The sequence below is a fragment of the Heteronotia binoei genome, chromosome 16 (genome assembly GCF_032191835.1).
Source record: "Heteronotia binoei isolate CCM8104 ecotype False Entrance Well chromosome 16, APGP_CSIRO_Hbin_v1, whole genome shotgun sequence".
NCBI classification, from domain to species: Eukaryota; Metazoa; Chordata; class Lepidosauria; order Squamata; family Gekkonidae; genus Heteronotia; species Heteronotia binoei.
In genome coordinates, this window is record NC_083238.1 from 29,071,563 (window position 1) to 29,095,827 (window position 24,265).

Genomic DNA, 24,265 nt, shown 5'->3' on the forward strand with positions numbered 1-24,265 from the left:
CACACAGCTGTCCACCCCCTTGAGACTATAACACGTGCAGTAGGCTTGAACATATGAAGCTGCCTTACACTGAATCAGACCCTCAGTCCATCAAAGTCAGTATTGTCTACTCAGATGGGCAGCAGCTCTCTAGGGTCTCAAGCTGAGGTTTTTCATGCCTATTTGCCTGGACCCTTTTTACTTGGAGATGCTGGGGATTGAGAACCTGGGACTTTCTGCTTACCAAGCAGGTGCTCTACCACTGAGCCACCATCCCTTCCCTAAGAACTGCAAGAACCATAAGGCTTGTAAGACCTGTAGCAGTGATGGTGTTTCCTGGAAAATAACTGCTCATCTGCTTTAGTTTAATCCAATCACAGAACAGTAGACTGCTCATAATCAGTATTCAGCTTTACTAAAACATGTTCTCAAAACATTTCAAACTAAAGGACACAGGGTTTTAAAAAAATAAATAAAAAATTCTGCTTCGCTGTAGACTTTTGTTTAAAGCATGTGTGCCTTGGGGACTTAAGCATTAATGAAAAAGGAATTTGTTTATAATTATCTTGAAGCAAATCACAGAAGGGGCAGAGAAGCAGTCAAAGAGATTCACAAGGTTAATTTAATTGCATGCATTCATGTTTCAACTGTCAATTTTCAGCATGAAATCCTGGTCTCTCAGCTGTGATGGCAACTGCTTCATATCGACTGCAGAAAAAGAAATGGTTCGTGGATTGCTTCATTAGTTTCACCGATCTTCCCAACTTCACCACTCTGCTGCAGATTTCCGACTCCTCCTCATGCCCCGTCTCTCAGAAGCAACATTTTGGGGTACTTCTGGGACAGCAGTATGAGGGGAGAGGCAGGGCAGACATTTTCCATGGAAATAAAGGTAAAGGTAGTCCCCTGTGCAAGCAATGTGTCTTTACTGACCCATCATGATGGTTTTTTGGCAGTTTTTTACAGGGTGGTTTGCCATTGCCTTCCCCAGTCATCTACACTTCCCCCCAGCAAGCTGGGTACTCATTTTACCGACCCCGGAGGGATGGAAGGCTGAGTCAACTTTGAGCCGGCTACCTGAACCCAGCTCCCGACGGGATTGAACTCAGGTCATGAGCAGAGCTTGTACTGCAGCTTACCACTGGGCTCCTCTCCATGGAAATAGCTTCCCTTATTTCTAGATTCAACCTATCATAAAACATCAACTGAATATTAAATCTGAACTAGTAGAAAAAGGCCAACAGATGATGCCACCCTTCTTCTGCAGAGTGGTTAGGTGCTGATAGAGAAACATGCACAAGTTAGGCCAACATTCCCAATTAGTTTAATGTTTCCTCAAAACTAATCATCTTAATAAAAATCTCTTTTAAAAAGCACACACCTTTTAGAAGGGTCTTTTTGAAGACATAATGAAATTAGTTTCCTAAAGGACTTGCCGTACTTCTTTGTCATTTCTTTATCTTCCACGCCCGTTTCCAATGTTGGAGGGTCATTTTGCAATGTCAGCATTAACACCTACATAGAAACCAAACAAGAGACATAAAAAAAAAACAATTTTAGTCAAATAAATCAAATACTAATTCACCCCTTAATAAACACATCATGAACAATTACTATCAATTTTGAACATATAGAATGCGGGTGCAAAGTTAGGAACCTGATATATGGATCTTTTGAGCATGAAGGATAACTTCAGAAGTCCACAATGAGCCAGAGAACCTTAGTGTATCACGACATTCCCTTTGCGCAGGAGAATTTACTGCTGGATAAAGCACCATCCCCAAAAATGCATTATTTGCCAGACCTTGGCTACTGCAGACAACCATAATTGCTGCTCACCACAGTTTGCTGTTATAGAAGAAGAAGAAGAAGATATTGGATTAATATCCCGCCCTCCACTCCGAAGAGTCTCAGAGCGGCTCACAATCTCCTTTACCTTCCTCCCCCACAACAAACACCCTGTGAGGTAGGTGGGGCTCAGAGGGCTCTCCCAGCAGCTGCCCTTTCAAGGACAACCTCTGCCAGAGCTATGACTGACCCAAGGCCATTCCAGCAGCTGCAAGTGAAGGAGGGGGGAATCAAACCCGGTTCTCCCAGATAAGAGTCCGCACACTTAACCACTACACCAAACTGGCTCTCCTTATACAGCATTCTGAATCAGACTTCAAAACCTGAGCTGATGACATCAGCCTTAACACATGCCAGCAGAGGGCAAAAAAGCCACCCTAGAAAAGGAAGAAGAGGGTGGGGCAAAGGGAATATGCAGGGCTTCTTTTTTTTGTAGCATGAACTCCTTTGCATATTAGACCACTCCCCTCTGATATAGCCAATCCTCCAAGAGCTTACAAGGCTCCCAGTACAGGGCCTACTGTAAGCTCTTGGACGATTAGCTACATCAGGGATGTGTGGCCTAATGTGCAAAGGAGTTCCTGCTGCAAAAAAAGCCCTAGGAATATGCAGTCTCACAAGCCACTGAGTGAATCTGACCAGCACCAGGTCAGTGCCATGTTTACTTGTCTTAGCAGAGCGCTGTTAATATAACACATTTATCACCCTACGGGACCGCCTCCTCTGCTATGTCCCTAGAAGAGCATTACACTCTAATGGTCGAAACTTGCTGGTGGGTCCCTGGCCCTAAAGAGGTCTGGCTGTCCTTGACAGGGGCCAGCACTTTTTCGGTCCTGCCCCTGACCTGGTGGAACTCTGTCAGAGGACACCAAGGCCCTGCGGGACCTTCTATAATTCAGCAGGGCCTGAAAAGCAGAGATGTTCCGCCAGGCTTTCGACTAAAGACAGCAATTGTTGCCGAGCTGACACCTCAATGTCCAGCCATCTAGACCAGAAGAATATTAGTAGGACACCACTGGGGTTTATAATCTGTCTTTAGCTTAATTGTTTTTATTAGTTTTATATGTATCTATTGTGTTATTGCCCAGAGCCTGGCACCAGCTGGGATGGGGCTATTCATTAAATTGAAGAAATAACAACGACAACAACATAATAATCATAAAATCTACTATAAATCTTCAACACCTCTACAGCAATATTTTTTATTCTGCCATTATTACTACAAAATGAGGAAGAAGGAGCAACCCTTCTGAAAAAAATGAAACATCAATATAGGAGTCAGACTATATTAATGCCCGTGGCGCAGAGTGTTAAAGCTGCAGTACTGCAGTCCTAAGCTCTGCTCACAACCTGAGTTCGATCCCCAGCAGTAGCTGGGTTTTCAGGTAGCCGGCTCAAGGCTGACTCAGCCTTCGATCCTTCTGAGGTCAGTAACATGAGTACCCAGCTTGCTGGGGGGAAAGTGTAGATGACTGAGGAAGGCGATGGCAAACCACCCCGTGAAAAAGTCTGCCGTGAAAACGTTGTGAAAGCAACGTCACCCCAGAGTCCGAAACGACTAGTGTTTGCACAGGGGACCTTTCCTTTCCTTTCCAGATTTAGAAGATTAAAGACAGACATCTCGGGGGTGGGGGGGGGATGACAGGTCAGGCACCTGATTATTTAAAGCTGTGGTCTCAGAACTCAAATTATTGTATTTCAGCTGTGTACCATGCTTAATCCTAGTTATCCAAAGAATGCATGTGACTGTCCTGCGAAACACATTGGAGAATGCAGCACCTGTTTCAATTTTCTCCTTTCTTTAAAGAATTGGTCCAATAGAATATAAACAACAGAATTCATAAAATAGATATCTATAGGTCTCTAGCCGCCCTGAGCCTGCCTTGGCGGGGAGGGCGGGGTATAAATAAAAAATTATTATTATTATTAGACTTACTGCAGTACATAAACATGGAACTTTCTATATATTAACAGCACCTTGCCCTGACCTGGATAGCCCAGGCAAGCTCCATCTCAGAAGCTAAACAGGGTAGACTCTGGCAAGTCTAATCTGGCAAGCAGGGTAGACTTTGCTTGGATGGTAGACCTTCTTGAAATGCTAGAGGTGGAAGGCAGGGGCAGGCTTTATTCAGTCACCTCTCTGACTATCGTCCAGGCCCCCCGTAGGGGTCTGTCATCAGAGACTGCCATAACTTGCAGGTACACACGCATGCGAGAACCCATACACTAGTATATACATACAACAGCCTCTTTACAGTAAGGGAATTAATATTCTGAAATTACTGTAATTTATAACTACCAACTATTTTTCAATTTATGCTTCACAGACCTCTGTCATCATCTGCCTTTCAAGTAATAACAAAGAATGCAAAAAACGTGTTGTTAGTCCACTTGATCATTCAGTTCTGTACAGAAATCCTCCTCACATTGATTAAAAATGTGTTCCAATTAACACTTCAGTTGTACACTGAGAATAACATTTTCGGTTTTAACTCTTTTACAATTCAAAAGCTCAGATGACTCAACAGTGCGAAGTTTAAAAAAAAAAAAAGCCCTCCAAAAAAAACTCCCAAACCTATTTTCTAAGTATGACTTGCATTTTTGGTAACAAAGAAGAAGAAGAATTGCAGATTTATACCCCGCCCTTCTCTCTGAATCAGAGACTCAGAGCGGCTTACAATCTCCTATATCTTCTCCCCCCACAACAGACACCCTGTGAGGTGGGTGGGGCTGAGAGGGCTCTCACAGAAGCTGCCCTTTCAAGGACAACCTCTGCCAGAGCTATGGCTGACCCAAGGCCATTCCAGCAGCTGCAAGTGGAGGAGTGGGGAATCAAACCCGGTTCTCCCAGGTAAGAGTCCGCACACTTCACCACTACACCAAACTGGCTCTACTACTACACCACTACACCAAAATGGAAATCTAGGATCCACATAAGAGTGTGTACCTCTGAAATTGGTAACTTCCAAAATTCTGGAACTCTCTCTCCAGATAGTCCTCTATCCCCTTCCATTACTGCTTTTCACTGGCAAATGAAGCCTGGTTTGCCTCAATGACCTCTATTTCCTGCCCTATGTTTCAGTTGCTGGGGGTTTTTTAATACATATTTTACTTTTTGGTTTACCTGATTTTATGGTTTTGAAAAAAACATTTTGCTTTTAATAGTTAGCTGCCTTGATGGCCCTGTTTGGCCATAAAGGTGGGATATAAATTCTGTAAATAAACAAGTACATGTGCATCCACACAAGATACTCTATAAATGACTGGCTGCAGGTTTTTAAAGGCCGCTGAGCTCAGGGTATCCATGGGCTTCTCTACTTCAGCTCCTTTCCTTGTCCCTCCAATTGCAACTTGGACCATGGCCAATTTGCATCCTTTTAGCCCCAACTGTACCAGAGCATTAAAATAAGGCACAAGAGAGCCCAGCCCCATTCCTTCTAGCACTGCTCCTACCAAGATGTGTGCCTGTTTGAGAAGAGAACAGAGCGCAAGATTCTTTTGTGCTCTGCTTTCTCCACTGCGATAAGGCTGTACAAAATGCTTGTACAGAGTGTATTAACCTTTCCGGGCAGTAACAGTCCACCCAATAGACTGAGGGGGAAAACACAAGAACAGAGCACTTGCCGTGTAATCAACAACTCCAGTGTTGCCTCCAGAAGGAAATCAGGGGAGGAAGGGGGTGATAAGAGCATCCTCATCAAACCAACAGTGTAGGAAGCTACTTGGCAAGTATAGTCTAAAAGCCATTTTTAATCTGAGCAAACAGATTCAAAGAACACATGGGCTACTCTGGAGACATCGTTCTCTGAAAACTGTGCCAGGCTTTTAGACTCCCACTAGGTCCAGAGTCAAAATACACACCAGGTTGGCACACCAGTAGGCTTGGCAGTCACACATGTCCCAGAAGACAATAAACTAGCAAAGCTGTACAATCCAGATATACATAGCTCAAGCTTCACATTCTGTGTTTTTAACCTGGAAGGGTAGTGTTTTACTTGGGAACTTGACAAGATGTGTTGCAAGACTAGTGTACTTTATTTTTGCAATCTACTTTCCAAAATGAAGCTCATGTTCTTCAACTTTTTTGGGGGTGGGGGGGGGGAAGATCTCCAATTAGGTAGAAATCCATAAACCTTTATCTTTCTCATGGTTTTTCCACTAGCACTCCCTTGTCATGCAGTTTATCCTAAATTTCAACAGTTTAAAAAAAAAAATTAGAAAGCCAGTCCTATATTGTTTGAAGACAAACAGAGAAGACATTTAATGTAACATTAGATTATAGGCTTATGTTCTAAGTATAATTACTTTCATTGGAGGATATTTGTGGTAAGGTGCAGCTCCTGTCGCCAGTTCAATGGCTGTTATTCCAAAGCTCCAAATATCAGCCTTGAAGTCATAGCCTCTAACCTATCTCACAGAAAAGAGAGGGGGAAAGAAAGTTAAATTAGCACTGATGTGTTTTAACTCAATGGAAAATACAAGAAACATAAATCGACTCTCCGTGTACCTGTTCCATGACTTCAGGTGCCATCCAACATGGTGTACCGACAAATGTCTTCCTTACTTTGTTACGGGTAACGTCTCCTCCTGTGGCTAAAAATGCACTAACACCAAAATCTAAGAACCAGAGGAAATACAAGAGGAACAGAAACCATTTTTAGCACTCAATCAGTGTACTGAGGTAACTACGATAATTTTAACTCAGACACTACATAAAAATATGACATTTCTATTTAAGTAAAGCTGCGAATGTAACATTCAGTAGGTGTAACACTGCAGTTTATAGAAGACTTACAAGTCATAAGCTGCTCCTCCTCATGAATCATGCTTTTAAGAGAAAGCAATATTTGCTCTCGTCTATTAAAAACACAAATATACTCAAAGACGCTGAACAAGAGGCCTTTTTTTCTTTTCATCTGGCATCACAAGTTGGCATTTCTATGCACTTCATAGGGAACTTAAAGAACGCTTTTAAAATATATGTATCCAAGAAAGTTTGAGCAAAAAAGGAGCAATTTTTTCAGTTATTCTGCTTTGAGTTACTTTAAGTTTGTAAGAGACAACTACCTGTAGTACAAAGGTTATGGTGAAAGTAATTAAAATACTGGGGGGGGGGGGAGAACGGTGTGTGTCTGTCATGATCTGAGGCCTAGCGCGGTTTAGAGGGCATGGAGAAGCCTGCCTAAGAGTAGATACAGGGGTCTACATCTCCCAGGATCCCTGCTGTCCCTCTGATTGGGTGAAGAAGTTTTGGAGGGAAACTAGCCCAAGAGGGGTGGGACATGGAAGGAAAACTTAAATAGTCATGGCTGCAAAGGAGGTTTGTTCTCTCTGGAAAAGGCTGCAGGAGAGAAAGCAGCAGGAGAGATCCCTTGCCCGAGGGGTGAGGAGTTTTTGGTATTAGGGAAGGGAGCATTCTTGTTTTGCACCTACTTTTACTGTTTATACATTTCACTGTTGCACCAAAAGTTTTTATTACCGACTTATTGTTTGAGCACTGTAAATAAACTGTTATTGTTACACTGCCTGGGTCCTCACGTTTTGCTAAAAAGGAAGAAATAGGGGTGGGCTGGGTGCTCTGGGCCTTACCAGAATGGTGGCAGCAGCAGAAGGCCCTTTCGGGTCCCCTTCTGTATGACAGTGCCAATGAAGTGTCAATTGCGAGGAAGCATGCAAATTTCACCACAGATTAATTCATATTCCACTACTGTAACTGTGTAAAAAAACCTTACTGGTATTTTTGGAAGCTGATATTTACTTGTGTGTCAAAGGCAAACCAAGCACAGATTCACAGATGCATGTTAATCACAAGTAATGATGTACATGTGTGGAAACTGTCTGAGATTAATCACAGAAAGGAGCTTTCAGATCAACTCCGCATACTTCAGACAAAGCCTTTGCAATGGAGCCAGTTCACACATGCATCTCCTGATTTACCCAGATATTTAGGGCTTCTTTTGTAGCAGGAACTTCTTTGCATACTAGGCTGCACCCCCTGATGTAGCCAATCCTCCTTGAGCTTACAGTAGGCCCTGTAAGAAGAGCCCTGTAAGCTCTTGGAGGACTGGCTACATCAGGGGGTGTGGCCTAATATGCAAAGGAGTTCCTACTGCAAAAAAAGCTCTGCAGATATTTATGTACATGCATGTGTAAAATCAGTACCAAATCTACAGGCATGATTGTTTACTTTCCTACCGGGGATCTGATGGCATGATTAGTGTTTTCATGTTTGAGGGGCAGCGATTTGCAGACTCACTTTCCCCCCTGCACTGTTAAAAACAGAAGAGTAAGGGCCACTTCAAGATATTTTGTTCTCCAACAGAAACCCATGAACAAAATATGTATGTACAGAATCAAGTTGTGTATTTCCAGATATGACAAATGGAGGGAGACTGGAATTTGCTTTCACTTAAAGTAAAATCCATAAATGAAACAATGGGTGTTACACATATTTTGAAGGGGGGAAAAACCCAGGATGCTATACATGTTTTGTACTCTTAAAAAAACTTCTTGAGAGGATTCCAGAGGGATCATTTGTCCTGTAGCACTTCTTTTATGAGCCTTTCTCGTAAAAGCTATGGGCTGGATGCAGAGTTGCCAACTTGCAGGTGGGGCCTGGAGATCTCCTGATATTACAACTGATCTCCAGAGACAGAGATCACTTTCCCTGAAGAAACAGCATTGTGCTCTGCTAAGATTCCTCCTCCCCACAAACCCTGCCTTCTCTAGTCTTCCCACCCCCCCCCCCAAGAATTTCCTGAGCCCCCCCCAATACCCCCTTCCCCCCCAGCAGCATTTCAGACTGCACTGGGAAGGAGAAAGTACAAAAGAACTCCTCCTCCCAGCCTTATACACACATGCACAAATTTACAGTTCAGCAAATAAAACCCTTGACAATTTCTGCGGGTTTTGAAATTTCATAACATTTCACAACTCTCTATTGAGAGCTGTGCATGTCAATACACACTTTGCTGTTAAAGCTTACGACAAGGAAGTAATAAAGCTGTCCATCTCAACAAGCCATTCATTCTCCCCCAAGAGCTGTTCTGAGCCAGTAATTCTTAAATAGTATTCAGAAGCAATTACTTTTTAATGAATAGAGCACGGTAGATAAATTCACATGCTTTTTTTTTTTAAGGTAACAAAAAAAGTATGCATACTTCATCTCACTTTCTCTTTCCTGCTAGAATAGGGGTCCCCAACCCCTGGGCCGTGGCCTCTTAGCAACTGGTCCATGAGTTGTATAATTATTTCATTATATATTACAACGTAGTAATAATAATAATAAGACGACGACATTGGATTTATATCCTGCCCTCTACTCCGAATTTCAGAGTCTGAGTGGCTCACAATCTTCTTTACCTCCCCCCCCCATAACAGACACCATGAGGTAGGTGGGGCTGAGAGAGCTCTCCCAGAAGCTGCCCTTTCAAGGACAACTCTGCGAGAGCTATGGCTGACCCAAGGCCATTCCAGCAGGTGCAAGTGGAGGAGTGGGAAAGCAAACCCAGTTCTCCCAGATAAGAGCCTGCACACTTAACCACCACACCAAACTAATAAAAATAAAGTGCACAGTTGTATCATCTTGAAACCATTTTCACCCGCCCCTCCCTAGTCCGTGGAAAAACTGCCTTCCACAGAACCGGTCCCTGGTGCCAAAAAGGTTGGGGACCGCTATGCTAGAAGAATTGTATCAAACTACAGGGGAGGAAATCCTCATCAAAGCAAAAAAAAAATTAGCTATCAACAGATAAGTATACCACTGGCTCCAGTGACACAGTCATGATTTTAAGTTATTAAAACAGACCAAAACAAAGTATTGAACCAAGATTGTTTCACTCAAGTCTACTGGTGGGCCTTTTCTGAAGGAACTCTTCCATCTTACAACCACGCCTTTATAACAGTTTCCAGCCTTCCCTGGCCTACAGTTTTTCATTCTGGCTACTAAGCCAGAAGAGCAGACAGGGGATCTAGTGGGAAACCCAAGTGCTCTGAGATTTCTTGAAGGTACAGTTCTCACCAGAATTTTAAGGACATGTAATATTAAAAGGACAATGCACACACATTTTCTAAATGACATGTCCTGAAGAGCCACGTAAGACAACAGTCAAAAGAGAAGTCATTTTAGAGGAAAATTTCAGCTAAAACTCTCATTCTCTGGTACTCTGAGTGCTTGCAGGTATCAGCTAACTCCCCCAGAGACTGACAGTTACTTGCCAAGGTCATCTTGAGAGCTTGTTTATTAGTTTGCAGTTCAGCTGTATCTGATATGAGGGAAGGGGGACTTGCTTTCACCCCAGAAAACTCCATGGAGACAACACTGTGATTGGTTGGGAAAGTCAGGAGGTAATAGCTGGCATTATCTGTACTACAGACCATAGCATGGGGGGCGGGAGAGAGAATTCTCTTCTTATCCCCTTTTCTCTACCCACATTCTGGTTGTGCTCTATGTAAGCTCTGGAACATCATGCATCAGTTGTCACAACCAGTAACGCTGCTGTTAAAGTATATAAGTAGTGCAATCAATTAGTCGTTATTATCTAATGTACATTATGACTCTAGTGAACTATATTCCTTGCTTTTGATAACTTTTCTTGAATTTCTTCAAGAAACCTGTGATGGACTGTCAAGGGTTAATACTCTAGCAAAGTCTGAGAACCTCTGAGTGACAGGCTGTTCAAACAGAGTTCTGAGGAGAGTATCAGTTAAAGCATGACAGTTGGGAACTGACAGTTGAAGAAGAGACAGTTCAGCGCTGATCAAGGACTGGGAAGGAGGCAAGAGGAGTGGGAGGAGTTATCATTGAAGATCCCCATTCAAGCAAAAGAGAGACAGAGCTTCTAGTCTAGAGAAGTAATCCTTTCCCAGTAAAAACAGAGATCGCTCTTAAGAGAGGAGTGATCTCTGTTCTCATGGTCTGTGCACAGAGAAGGATTTTGGGAACTTGGTTGTGTGTGTCTGCCTTCAAAACCTGAAGTATCAGTGAAACTCAAGAACTTATACTTGAGTGTTTAAGTGGACAATGAAAAGAAAACCTCTCTCCTCAAAGTTTCAAAGACGTGAAAAAACAGAAACACCTACTTGTTGGCAACAAATTATCTTGAATTTAGTGTGATTACAAAATTACCTCAATTACCATAATCTGTTCACCTCATACACCCTGCACTTGATTCCAAATAACATTTTCTCCTGGAAGTTAAATAAAACGTTTCATTTATTTTAAAATTACAAAAGCCTCTTGTGAGCCATTTCAGAAGCAGATTACATGAAGGTGATTTTGTCTCTTCCCTCAATTCCCTGGGCTGGGCCACCATCAAAATATATCATTTTTAAAAGGATAGGACTAGCAGCAAAGGGAAAATGCTGTGTGTGAGGGAGGGAAGAGGGCGAGATCGGCATAAAAGCGTTTTTGCTTCATTTCTGTGTGTGTTACTAGGGCCAGAGTTTGGCTATGTTATCACACCAAGGCAAGGTCAGCAGGACCGGATTAACAATTAGGCCAAGTAGGCACTGGACTATGGGCCCCTTTAGAGGCCCCGGGTTGACTTTTCCCCATTTTCCCCCCTGCTTGCAATGCTTGGAGCCTGCACATGCAGCCAGCAACTGAGCTGCTCTTTGCCCAACCTGCCTGGTGTAGCTTCTCCTGGTGTCGCCAAGTTTGCCTCTCTCTGCCTCTCCCCCATGGCTTTGTCAAAGGGGCTGTTGAGAAGGTGCCTGAAGGCTGCAGCGGGAGCCATGGGCGGTGGGGTGGGTGCTCCGACTCGGAGATAATTTGCAGGGGGCCCCCCCAAGATTTTGACTGCCTAGGGGCTTCCAAAGGGTGGTAATTACCTAAGAGTAATTTTTTTAAATAACCTGCCTAGTAGGTATAGAATATATTTAGGCAGTTAGGAATTATTATATATGACATAATTTTTTTTAATAATATAAGTATTTTTTTGGATTGATTGCATCTGGATACTCATCTTGACCTCTCTTCTTGAATAGAGTATGGTAAGCACGTCTAGTTACATTTATGTAACTTAATATCCTTCCTCGATATTTATTATATGCATTTAAGAATTTGTGCTAGTTTATAACTTGCTTTTAATAAGATTAATTAATTGTATACACATATTAATATTGATATTTACTTGTTAACTTCAAAAATTAATTTTAAAAAGTTAATAATAATCTGGCACTGAGGGTCAGCCTCCTTGACAACAACCTATTTAGGACTAAAATGGAGTACCTATCACATCTGCACACCAGCTCACCTGGGAGAAAGGCTAAAACAGAAAGACTCTCCAGATATGCAAGATTTCCCTATGCCGAAGGGTTTTTATGCAAGTCACGTAAGGGAGCAAATATGCAAGCCCCCACCTGAACTTTGAAGAAATGTACCCGTAAACCTTAAGAAATGTACCCATGAAATATCGCTTGCAAGCAAATTTCAAAGACTGTTTAGAAACAGCACTTGAAGCTCCTTTCTGCTGAGTCAGCCCATTTCTCCATAAACGTTGGTATTGTCTACTCTGACTGGCAGGAGCTCTCCCTGAAGTCTTTCATGTCACCTACCACCAAATCCTCTTAGTGGGAGATGCCAGAGATTGAACTTGTGGCAACCTCCTGAAGGCAAAGCAGGTGCTCTGCTGCTCAGCCACGGCCATACCATGCTTGCTTCTGGCTCCATGTACGGAAAAGATGGACCAAGGATTGTTTCGGCAACCACATAGTACTTTGGAGGTGTCTGATGAAACAACTCACTGCAGTGCCAGAAGCAAGACCCACTCCTGCCTCAAACTGGTCATGGCAACCGTACCTTTTTTGCACGCTACCAATTTGTGGAGCCCTGGGCAAGAAACTATTAACACTACACCATGTAATATTAGCCACTATGGGGAACAGGGTTGTGGGTGTGTGTGTGCTTTACAATCTCTGTCTACACAGTGTACATAAACCTGCTGCCTGCCATTCAAAGAGTACACTTCTAAAAATATGGATTCCCAAGGATATACTACGTTCATAGACACGGGCATGCCTTGTTTTTAGCTGGCCAGCCTAGATGTAGCCAAAGGATTTTGTATCAAGAAGCAGCCTTCAAGCAGAACTGAAACTGGAGAGTGCATGAATTCCAAGCATACGATAAAAGAAAAACACAACCCCCTAGAAGATAAAAAGCAGTTTCATCAAGAGATTCTTTGTGAGCCCTTGATCAAAAAGAACACAACTCACTTTCACTGGGTGCAGAGAATCTTTATCAGTTTCTGCTTCTTTCCAGATTCTACCAATGAAACTGCTCTGCTTTAACCATAACCAAGCTCATGGATTCTCCAAACAAATGCTATCAGGAGTTTTTTTTTTCTTTTAAAGTTACTTTCAACTTTGCTAGAGCAAGCCTCTCGTTTATTCCTAACAATTTTTTTTAATTTTTTTTTTTTGCAACAACAAAAAAGGAAACATAAGCATTAAAAATTAGGACTTAATAGGAGAAACACACACACACCATTTCTACCCTGGTCACGAACACATTTTCCATTATCAGAACTACAACTGAGCAATTAAGACTCTGTAGCTCCACAGATTCAATGTAGCTCAGTGTTAAACTTCTATTCAAGCTTCAAGTTCCTAACAATTTATTTCACTGGACGGGGTTGGATCCAGGGCTTTTTTTGTAGCAGGAACTTCTTTGCATATTAGGCCACACACTCCTGCTAGCCGCCCTGAGCCTGCTTCGGTGGGAAGGACGGGATATAAATCAAATAAACTAAACTAAACAATCCTCCAAGAGTTTACAGGGCTCTTAGTACAGGGCCTACTGTAAGCTCCAGGAGGATTGGCTACATCAGGGGGTGTGGCCTAATATGCAAAGGAGTTCCTACTACAAAGAAAGCCCTGATTGGATCCAAAGCAACACCATAGAGACAAGATGTCAGAATGGGACTTCCCTGCATTCCACGCCTTCAGCTGCAGCCCAATGGGACTGCACCTGCCAAATTCTGATCTCATGGAATAATGGATCTTTAGAAATGGGGGGGGGGGGGGAGTGAGGAGTCTGCAGTAGAAGAGGGGAATTGGCAAAAATCACCCATCCTTCCTCCATCAACACAAATGCTGTTGTTCTGCCAAACAGCTTGAGATCTAACCCCCAGAATTCTGAAAGTTTCTACACTTTCTGCAATAGCAAATCCATGGACTCAAAGAATTTTAAAAATTGTGTTTACTGTGGGAAGTGTAGAAAGGTACCTCAAATACTAGCAAGGCTTTGTTTTACATTTATTTTAAACCATAGTCATCTGGTATTTTAATTCAGTCAAATCTGCAATAAGAGAGAACACACTACCCTTTATGCAGATCCACCAAAGTTGCTTGTTGTCACAGGAGTTCGACGTTACTACACACAGGCAAAAACTGGTCCTCTTTCAGTGCTACAAAAATGCTTTCATTTTCTTTAACAAATACATACATGCAGGGCTTTTTTGTAGCTAAGTCTGATTTATGTGTGGACTAAGCCTTTTGGGTGAATCTTAATGATTATAAACAGGGCTTTTTTGTAGCAGGAACTCCTTTGCATATTAGGCCACACACCCCTGATGCAGCCAATCCTACAAGAGCTTACAGGCCTCTTAGTACAGGGCCTTCTATAAGCTCCAGGAGGATTGGCTACATCAGGGGGGTGCGGCCTAATATGCAAAGGAGTTCCTGCTACAAAAAAAGCTGTGCATACATGTTTCAAGAAGTTTACACTATAAAAAGTAATAGTGAGGCAACACATGACTTATGCTCAGATCAGAGACAGAATGCAGAATTTCACTGTAGAGCATAGGTTATAGTGACTTGCTGAACTTTTCAACAACCATCACGGAAAAATCATTGAACTAAAGCACATTTTTGGCCATATGCGTCATTTTTAAAAGTTGTGACATTCTTGTTCCCTGGCACAGAACTTGGTTTTATTTGCAAGTATACATAGCTTTCTTATTTTTGAACAGAATTAAGTCATGAGATGTACTAGCAGCTATGCAAAGTTAACTTTATAGAAACTTTTGACAATGAAGCCACTTTCGTAAGTTACAAAACAACAAAAAACTAAAAAAGGAGAATGCTGTTATCCCCACATTGCAAAAGAGGGTTAGAGAACAGTTTGTCTTAAGTCTACTTAGTGAGTTCAGGACAAGTGAAATTGAATGGAGGACTTGTGAGCTCATATTTTTAGCCACTACAACACAAAGGGTTGGATGCCACAGATCAGTTCTGCTTGCGCAACAGCTCTTGAACAAGTAAAAGCACTGAAACCACCCCTCGTGCTGAGTCAACTGAACCTTGTCCTGTTTTGCATTTCTGCTTGCACAAAAAACACTGCAAGGTATACTTCAGCACCTCCAACCCATTATGAACTTCTCCCATCAAGCCTTATAATACCTCAAAATCAGACTCTAATGACAGGATCAAATAGCCTTTTGATTGTTTATCACAGCAGTACTGAAGGGAAATGAAAAAAAATCAGTGCTTGAACTTGCGGCAGCTCTTCTGCTATCACATGGTGGGATCCAGCTCAAAGTCTACGCCATGCAAAGTTAAGTGACACATATTTCAGAAATGTTCTTCTGAGTACTTTGAATGCATGATCAATGAACAGTCTTGCTTTTTTTTAAGCAGCCTTTTCAAATGTTAAAATTCAACTGGATTTCAACATACTTCAGATTCTCTCCCACACCCCACGGACAAAATGTTCAAAGCTCTAATTGTTTTTAATTTTTATTACCTGCTATTTGTACTGAACCATCTTCACCCAAAAGAATATTACCGGCTTTTAAATCCCTGCAAAAATGAACAAATGGAAAACATGTAAATTTAAGTAGCAAAGATACCATCCCGCTCAATGGAATTTTCTTTACTGAGAAACATGCTATGGGATAAATTAAACGCCACTCCACACATGCAGATTACACAATTGTCTCATTAAAAGGATAAATTATCACTTTAAAAAGAAACCGGGGGGGTGCAGAATTGGCATTCTTCCACTCTAAAAAAGCTGATCATTTAGACAAGAGATTGTCTCTCTAAGACTGCAGACCTGAGCCCTCAGTCACATCAAATCCCATGTGGAATGCCAGCTCTCTTCATGCTGCATCCAGCCAATCAGAGCAAGTCAAAAGCTGAAGCAGGCCCATGACATTCTCCATTTTGAGAGAACGTAAGAAACCTAAGTGACCACCTGGAGAAGAAACTTCAATCCTTCTTAGCACTGCCCCACCCATCAACAAAAAACCCATTAAATTTGGGGGAACTATCAGGAAAAAAAGAGCTAAAGTGTAAAAGAAATTGGGTGGTGGCTCTTTCCACATGTTCCTACCTATGAATTTGTCCATTCCTGTGTAGATAATCTAAGCCTTCCAAAACCTCTTTAAGAATTGTTGCTATTATTGATTCTTCAAGGACACCATTCTTGTGTTCTCCTCTGTTGACGATGTACTTTATTATATCCAGCATTGATCCTAGAATTTAAGATTCAAGGTTACAGAAGACTCTCCTTCAGAATCATCTTGCAAAATGTTGGGCCCAACTCAGAAATAAGGAGCTTTTCTTGTGCTCAATCTATGCACATGTTTGCAGAGATCTGCAAAAATCCAGATTGTACCCAAACTTCTCCCAAAGACATCTTCGGCATGAAAGACTCATTGATTTCTGAAAAAACCTTGGTTACCCAAATGGCTGGCTCGCTTCCGAGGAAGAAAACACACAGTGCACAAACAGCAGCCAGAGAATTCAGGACCATGCATAAGGGATGTTGCAACACTACACTGCCTGATTTGGCTATGTTACAATACCACAAAGCTTGTAGTGGCTATGGGGAGGGAGAGACTTTGAGGCAACTACCCACTGGAGTGAAGAATTTTCAGTCCCCCACTCTGACCAGTCTTACAGATTCTTTAAATCCCCAACCACGCACAATCAAATAAAAAAAAAGGGGGGGGGGGTTGCCATGATTTCCATGTGCACACACTCACAAGCACATATAAAAAATAGAGGAGGAGGCAAAGTAGTAGTAGTAGAGGACTGGTAGTGTGTAAGCTATGTTTTTCTAAAAGATTTCATATGGGTATCTGCTAGACTTGGCTAGACAGACAAGACATAGATGGAGATGAACAACAAAGGTTTATTTTATAGGGTAGATATAGCTGGTTTCAACATATAAAGTAAAACTGGCTCTTGATTTCAACCCCAAAGGTAACAAACTTTCCCCCAGTGAAAGTAACTACGTTGTAGTTGAGCCTTAGGTAAAGAAAACAAGCCCTGAAGGGAGATACGATTCTCCCTTTTTCTCAGGTTACCTCAGCAGGTTCAAGGATGCTCTTTTTATACACAGAGCTCCTGTCCACAGAATCCATATGCAAAAGTTAGGAATAATGGGCCCTTTAAAAAAGGTAAAGGTAGTCCCCTGTGCAAGCACCAGTCATTTCCAACTCTGGGGTGACTGCTTATTTGTCTCACTGAAACAAAACTTTCCTCTCTATGCTGACCCCAGGTCCTAACTAAAAGCCAAATAAAAGCCTACCTAAGCTTTTTCTTAAGCAAAGGCTGCCTCACCCCCTCCTGTCCAATGGAGTTCCAGGGGCTCTGACTGGTCAACAATCACTTGGATTGGCTCAAAGCCCCAGAGATGGGGGATGATTGGCACACAATTGATTCAGAGTTAAGGTGATTTTAGGGCAATCTGAAGCAAGAAGATTTTCCCAACAAATTTAACACCCCGCCCACCACCCACCAAAAAAAGCAAACTGAGGGAAGAATGTGTTTTAGCAACTACCAGTGCTTTTGTAAAAAATCCACCCTTCAATTTAACTTCAGAAATAAGCAGTATCTTTCTAATTTCAAAACAGCTTCAAGCACTGGAAATAAACACCACACAGTGTGAGTTGGCAGTATTACTGCAGATTCAGATAATGTGCTACACCAGCATAACAGCAACCTTGAAGAAAATGACAGACAGAAGAGAGACAGAGGAAACCCAATACTTCATTAGGAGATACTTGAGGGACACCCTAAGATGGCATATTGATTAGGTAAGATAATATAGAGATAGGGCTGCATCATATCACAAAGTGAGAAAAAACTTACCTCCACTTAACAGCTTCATGACCAACCAAAGCTCATCCTTGACCACAAAAGATGTATAATACGTGACTATGTTGGGATGGCTGCATTGACTCATGGCTTGAATTTCTTTCTATAAGGAATGCAAATACGACATAGGTATTCTGGCACGGGAACAACAAGGGAACAACAACAGTCTATCAAAGACAGTCAATGATTCAACCTAAGGGAAGTTGTATGTTTGGATATCATGCCTACCCTCCCCAAGTCTACAATGGATATAGCTTTAAAACTAGTACTTCTAATTTGCATAATACATACCTTTATGTACATACAGACCAATACTCCCTCTAAGCAGTGGAGTCTTGTGAGCAAAAATTCTACTTTGTGAGCTACTAGCATTAAAGTTGTGAGCTACTGCATAAATTACGTAGTTTGCTCTGGGGCCATTTTTCCTGAACTAAGACAAAAATATATGAGTCGGAGGCTTAAAAACTGTGAGCTAGCTTACATTGACTCAGCTAAGCAGGACACTGTTACACACCTCTGTTTTAAAAAAAGAACGGATTGTATCTCATTAAAGATTTTTGCACACACGAAGTGGGAAGTGATTTTCATCAACCCCCCTCCCCCCTTCCATGGCAGACTTCCCCTCCCCAGCTGTCCTAGGGGTCCCTCATCCATCAGGAGCAACATTTTTGGAGGCATTTTGGACTGCGGCAGAGTGGGAGGCAGGGAAGTATGCTTCTGTAGATGGAAATCCTTGCCTCTGTAGAAAGCTTTGGCAAGATGCAATCTATGGTTCTGAGAAGGTGACCGGACACTGGAAACCAAAAGCTTCTCCAGCTTGAAGAATAAGACCTCTCTCAAAATTATAAATGAGGAAAAATAAATGAAGACATACAGACTGATTCATGACTGCATCATTTGATGAAAGATTTTGGATGGGCTATACATTTAAAATATTCTGTTTTTAAAAAGAAAGATACTTGAACACATCAACACAGGGATTTCTTTTTCCAAACTCATGTGAAGGATTCTAAGAAAAGCACGATCCTTTTATGCTTCCTTTAAGAGACACAAGCTTTTTGTTCTGAAGCAATTTCTGCAGGACTAGCAATGCGCATTCTAAGCAGCCCCGTGCTGCAGAGTGGTAAAGCTGCAGTACAGGTCTGCTCACGACCTGAGTTCGATCCCAGGGGAAGCTGGTTCAGGTATCCGGCTCAGGTTGACTCAGCCTTCCAATCCTTCCGAGGTCAGTAAAATGAGTACCCAGCTTGCTGGGGGGGAAAGTGTAGATGACTGGGGAAGGCAACGGCAAACCACCCCATAAAAAGTCCGCCGTGAAAACGTTGTGAAACCAACGTCACCCCAGAGTCGAAAACGACTGGTGCTTGCACAGGGGACTACCTTTAACTTTTTTAGCAATGCATTCTATAAATTATGTGTCAGTGTGGCTCAAAAAATAAATTTGTACTCAAGATAGACTATAATAAATTAGGATGAAATTAAGATACAAAAACAAATTCCAGTTTTGTTCTAGGTGTGAAGATTCAAGGTACCCCTAAAGACAATGACTCAACACACAGAATCTCCATTTTAATACATCTGGATTTCTGCTTACACCCCAGAACTGGATTCTCCCCACCCCCGCCCCTTCCCCTTGCACATCTAAAGGCCCATTTGAAGCTCACACCCCCTCACTTGTAAAAATAATATCCTCTGTGAAAGAGATGGAAGGGAGAATGCCTCTAGAGAAGAAGGCAGCCAAAATATTTACCAAGCAGTGGAGCCAGTTTGCACGTGGCTTTTACTTGGAATGTATAGTTTTACATTCAGAGACACGTTTTCATCTCCTGAGTAAAGCTCTGAAAAATAAGCTCTTCTCACATTTACAAATACAGGCTGCCTGTACAGTGTTGATACCTCTCCCACCCACCCCCACACACCTCTCGGGTTCAGATTCCTCTCACTCAAAAATGTTTTTTTTCCCGGATAGTATAGTTTTTATTTTATATAAATGATACAAACATTGAGAAAGGCAAGATAAGATAGAAATACCACAATGATTCATTTATACATACACTGTCATATTTTGGTCGACAAAAGCATAAGAATCAGAGAGAAGCAATCATTTCAAATCATCAATATTGTCTAATAAATTGTAACTAATAATAATTTTTCATCTATAAAGTAGTTGAACAGATCTAAGTTTCTTAGTACAAATTACTTATATACTTTTGGGGATGGGACGGTGGCTCAGTGGTAGAGCATCTGCTTGGGAAGCAGAAGGTCCCAGGTTCAATCCCTGGCATCTCCAAAAAAGGGTCCAGGCAAATAGGTGTGAAAAGCCTCAGCTTGAGACCCTGGAGAGCCGCTGCCAGTCTGAGAAGACAAGACTGACTTTGATGGACCAAAGGTCTGATTCAGTATAAGGCAGCTTCATATGTGCATAAGTAATTTGTACATAACAAAAATGGGTTTTTTAAGGTTTTGCTGTTAAAACAAGGGGGAAAGAGCAATACAAAACATAATTGAGTCTCAACGGTTAGGAGACAAGACTGACGGTTGAACCAGAATTTCATTAGATAGTTTCTACTTTTATAATTCAGATGGCAAAACCGGAAGGAAGCTGGGCTCATTGTGTGGGCAAAAGGACTGACTTTTTAATGTTAGGTCTGCCTTCAGTCTAAGATGGTACACCAGCCATTTGCGTGAGGCACTTGAGTTAAAAATAAACCTAAGAAATGACTGCATGACACAAGAGGGAATTCCTCCTTAGAAACGAGAATGTTTTCATCAATCAATTTCATTGCAGGCCTAAAGACAGCAGTACAACAGGCCAGTAGTTGGGACCCCAAACATGGGTTATTAATTCACCTTTAACAGAATTGTGGCGGGGGGGAGAGAGAGGAGGAACAGGGAGGGTAACCTTTGGGAAGCTACATGGCCAAGTAAGATTTGCCTCTGCATAAAGTACAGTCAAGACATATAGCAGGGGTGGCCAAACAGCAGCTCAGGAGCTGTATGTGGCTCTTTCATACATACTGTGAGGTTCCCAGAGGTCAAGGATATGAACATATGAAGATATGAAGCTGCCTTATACTGAATCAGACCCTCGGTCCATCAAAGTCAGTATTGTCTTCTCAGACTGGCAGCGGCTCTCCAGGGTCTCAAGATGAGGATTTTAACACCTACTTGCCTGGACCCTTTTTGGAGATGCCAGGGATTGAACCTGGGACCTTCTGCTTACCAAGCAGATGCTCTACCACTGAGCCACCATCCCTCCCTATGTAGACTTAATGCAGGCTTACTCTCGAGTAAGCATGCTTCGAATCACGAGTTCAAGACCTAAGTCAGCCTCTGAGCACTGACCCATAGGTAGGCAACTATTTCTACCTGTGTGAAGTGGGGAAGGAGGGAGAAATAGGCAGGCTTACAAGCCCTTCTCCTCCACCACAGAGGTCACTTAAGAGTGGGGGAAAGGAGCGCAAGAGCCAAGGGAGAAAGCGAGTACGCAGGGGAGGGAAGCTGCACCACCAAGTCCAGCTGGGTGCACCACAGAGTTCAGTATTAAGAAAATTAATTTTAAAATGTGTAGTATTTGTTCATGTCTTTCAGCTCTCAAACATCTGACATTTATTCTATGCGGCTCTTAATCAAAGTTTGGCTATTCCTGACATATAGCCTGTTCTACTAGCTTCAGAGGAAACTGTATTTGGAACTGTTAGCACCTTACAGCCCGTCAAGATTTTCTGGGCATAAGCTTTCAAGAATCAAAGCTTTGGTGTCTGATGATTTTACTCTTGAAAGCTTATATCCAGGGCTTTTTTTTGTAGCAGGAGCTCCTTTGCATATTAGGCCACACACACCTGTTTGTACACCTGGCCTACTGTAAGCTTCAGGAGGATTGGCTACATCAGGGGGATGTGGCCTAATATGCAAAGGAGTTCCTGCTACAAAAAAAGCCCTGCTTCTACCAAAAAATTTTGTTGGTCTCTATGGTTTTAGCTACTGGACTCCAATCTAAATTGTTAATACATACTAAAACTGAAACGATAAAGTATAAACTTGTTTGGCAGATCAGATTATGTGAAGTTCTTGTGCTTTGTGTTGGGGAGGTGAAAAGGGCCCTTTGAAAAAAGGGCAGTGAAGAGTATAGTAAGTTTACAAGCAGTTCTTACTTCAAAACATTTGAGACATACTGAAATGGGCATTAAGTACCTATGTGGGCAAAGTCCTGTGTGAATGGAGCCTTGTGTTCAACTACTCCCTTCTCTGTGCCCCCAGAAGTCAATGAACTATTTCCACAAATTGTACTTGGCCATTACACCTGAACTGATCATTTATTATTTGCTTCTCCCACAGAAAACAGGAATCCTAAGCCAAGATTTAAAACTGGTCTACAATCTTGACATGGAATTTGCCCGTTCAGATGTAGTGGCAAACTACATTCCTTAATTGACTCTTGCCACGCAAAGGGAAGAAGGAGCATAGGACTCATTCTTGTGGGACTGAACCATGTTGTGCCTTTGTTATCCTGTAGTGGCATTCCTACAGTAAAATCTTTCATCTTTTCTTTATGATGGAAAGCACAGTGGGCTTGGGCCCTGCAGCAGTTTCCACTGATGAAGGCATCACCTCTTCTGTCCTGCTGCATCCTGGAATATTCCCAAAATGCTGCTCTCAAGCAACAGGGAACTCCTAAGAAAAGCATGAATGTGAGGCACGTCCTGTGCCAGTCCCAAACCTCCACCCTCTGCCATTATTTCAGCTCCTTCAAGGTCACATTCCTAGGACTCAAAAATGGATGCTGGAGCAAAAATTCCACTGCTTCCCCTAGCTGGCTGGTTCCTGTACCAGCAAACCCTCCAGCCACCTTCCCTCCAGAGAACACTATCTTAGCCACCATGGATGTGGAATCTTTATATACCAACATCCCACATCAAGATGGATTACAAGCTGTAAGTAATATAATATCTCAAAAACACAGCTGACTTTGCCACCAAACTGTGCCATTTTGTTCTCACCCATAACTACTTCAGTTCTGGCAATGAACTTTTCCTACAGGTCAATGGTACAGCCATGGGCACCCGCATGGCCCCACAATATGCTATCATCTTTATGGCTGACTTGGAGCAACGCTTCCTAGACTCCCACCCACTCCTACCTACCTTATACCTGCGTTACATTGATGACATTTTCATGGTCTGGACACATGGTAAAGAAGCCCTGCATACATTTCACCAGGCGTTCAATGACTTCCACCCCACCATCAACCTGACAATGAACCAGTCTACGCAAGAAATACATTTTCTGGACACCACTGTTAAAATACACAATGGATGCATAGACACTACCTTATACCGGAAACCTACTGATCAACAAACATACCTGCATGCCTCCAGCTACCATCCCAAACTTACCAAACGATCCATTGTATACAGCCAGGCTCTACACTACAGCCACATTTGCTCCAATCCTGCTGACAGAGATTCTCACCAGAGGGATCTACAACAAACCTTTTGGGAACTAAACTACCCACCTGATGAAGTCAAGAAACAGATTAACAAAGCCAGACTACCCAGAGAAAACCTGTTACAAGACAGGCCCCAAAGAGACAATAACAAAACACCACTTGTGGTCACACACTGAAAACAGTTCAACATATCATCAACAACTTTCTATTGGACAGTAACAACTTACTATTAGACAACTTACTATTGGACAGTGACAGCTCTCTTTCAAAAGTACTGGGGGGGGGTGTAAACCTTTCCTTGCACACAGACAGTCCCCCAATCTCAAACAACTCTTCACCCACAACAATACAACATCGCATCTGAGCAGGAACACCGGTACCAGAGCTTGCAATAAACCCAAGTGCCAACTTTGCTGCCACATACACCCAGACAACACAGTCACTGGACCTAACAGCATTAACTACACCGTCTCAGGCTCATTCACTTGCTCATCTTCCAACATTATATATGGCATTAAATGCCAACAATGCCCTTCAGTTCTCTACATAGGGCAAACAGGACAAACCCTCCGCCAAAGGATAAATGGACACAAATCTGACATCAGGAATTACAGAACTGAGAAACCTGTGGGGGAACACTTTAACCTTCCAAAGCATTCAATGGGTGACCTCAAAGTAGCTGTTTTACTGCAAGGGAACTTCAAGAACAGAATGGAGAAAGAAACTGCTGAATTACAAATTATTATGAAACTTGGAACAAACACCTCCCCAGGACTGAACAGGGATATTGGTTTTTTATCTCATTACATATGCTAAACCCACTCTCAGAACTTCAAGAACAGAATGGACAGGGGAACTGCTGAATTACAAACTATTATGAAA

The 24,265-nt window shown here is 42.3% G+C and overlaps 1 protein-coding gene across 2 annotated transcripts in view; it reads right to left on the reverse strand.

Annotated features, from left to right (window-relative positions):
• STK39 (serine/threonine kinase 39) overlaps positions 1-24,265 on the reverse strand; it is a 183,364-nt gene that overhangs the window by 109,759 nt on the left and 49,340 nt on the right. For both annotated transcript variants that reach the window (XM_060257268.1, XM_060257267.1), the window contains exons 3-8: positions 17,929-18,037; positions 16,163-16,304; positions 15,572-15,627; positions 6,335-6,444; positions 6,133-6,234; positions 1,361-1,494 (exon numbers count right to left, since the gene is read on the reverse strand). In XM_060257268.1, the coding sequence (XP_060113251.1) occupies positions 1,361-1,494; positions 6,133-6,234; positions 6,335-6,444; positions 15,572-15,627; positions 16,163-16,304; positions 17,929-18,037 (653 nt within the window). The remainder of the gene's footprint in view (positions 1-1,360; positions 1,495-6,132; positions 6,235-6,334; positions 6,445-15,571; positions 15,628-16,162; positions 16,305-17,928; positions 18,038-24,265) is intronic.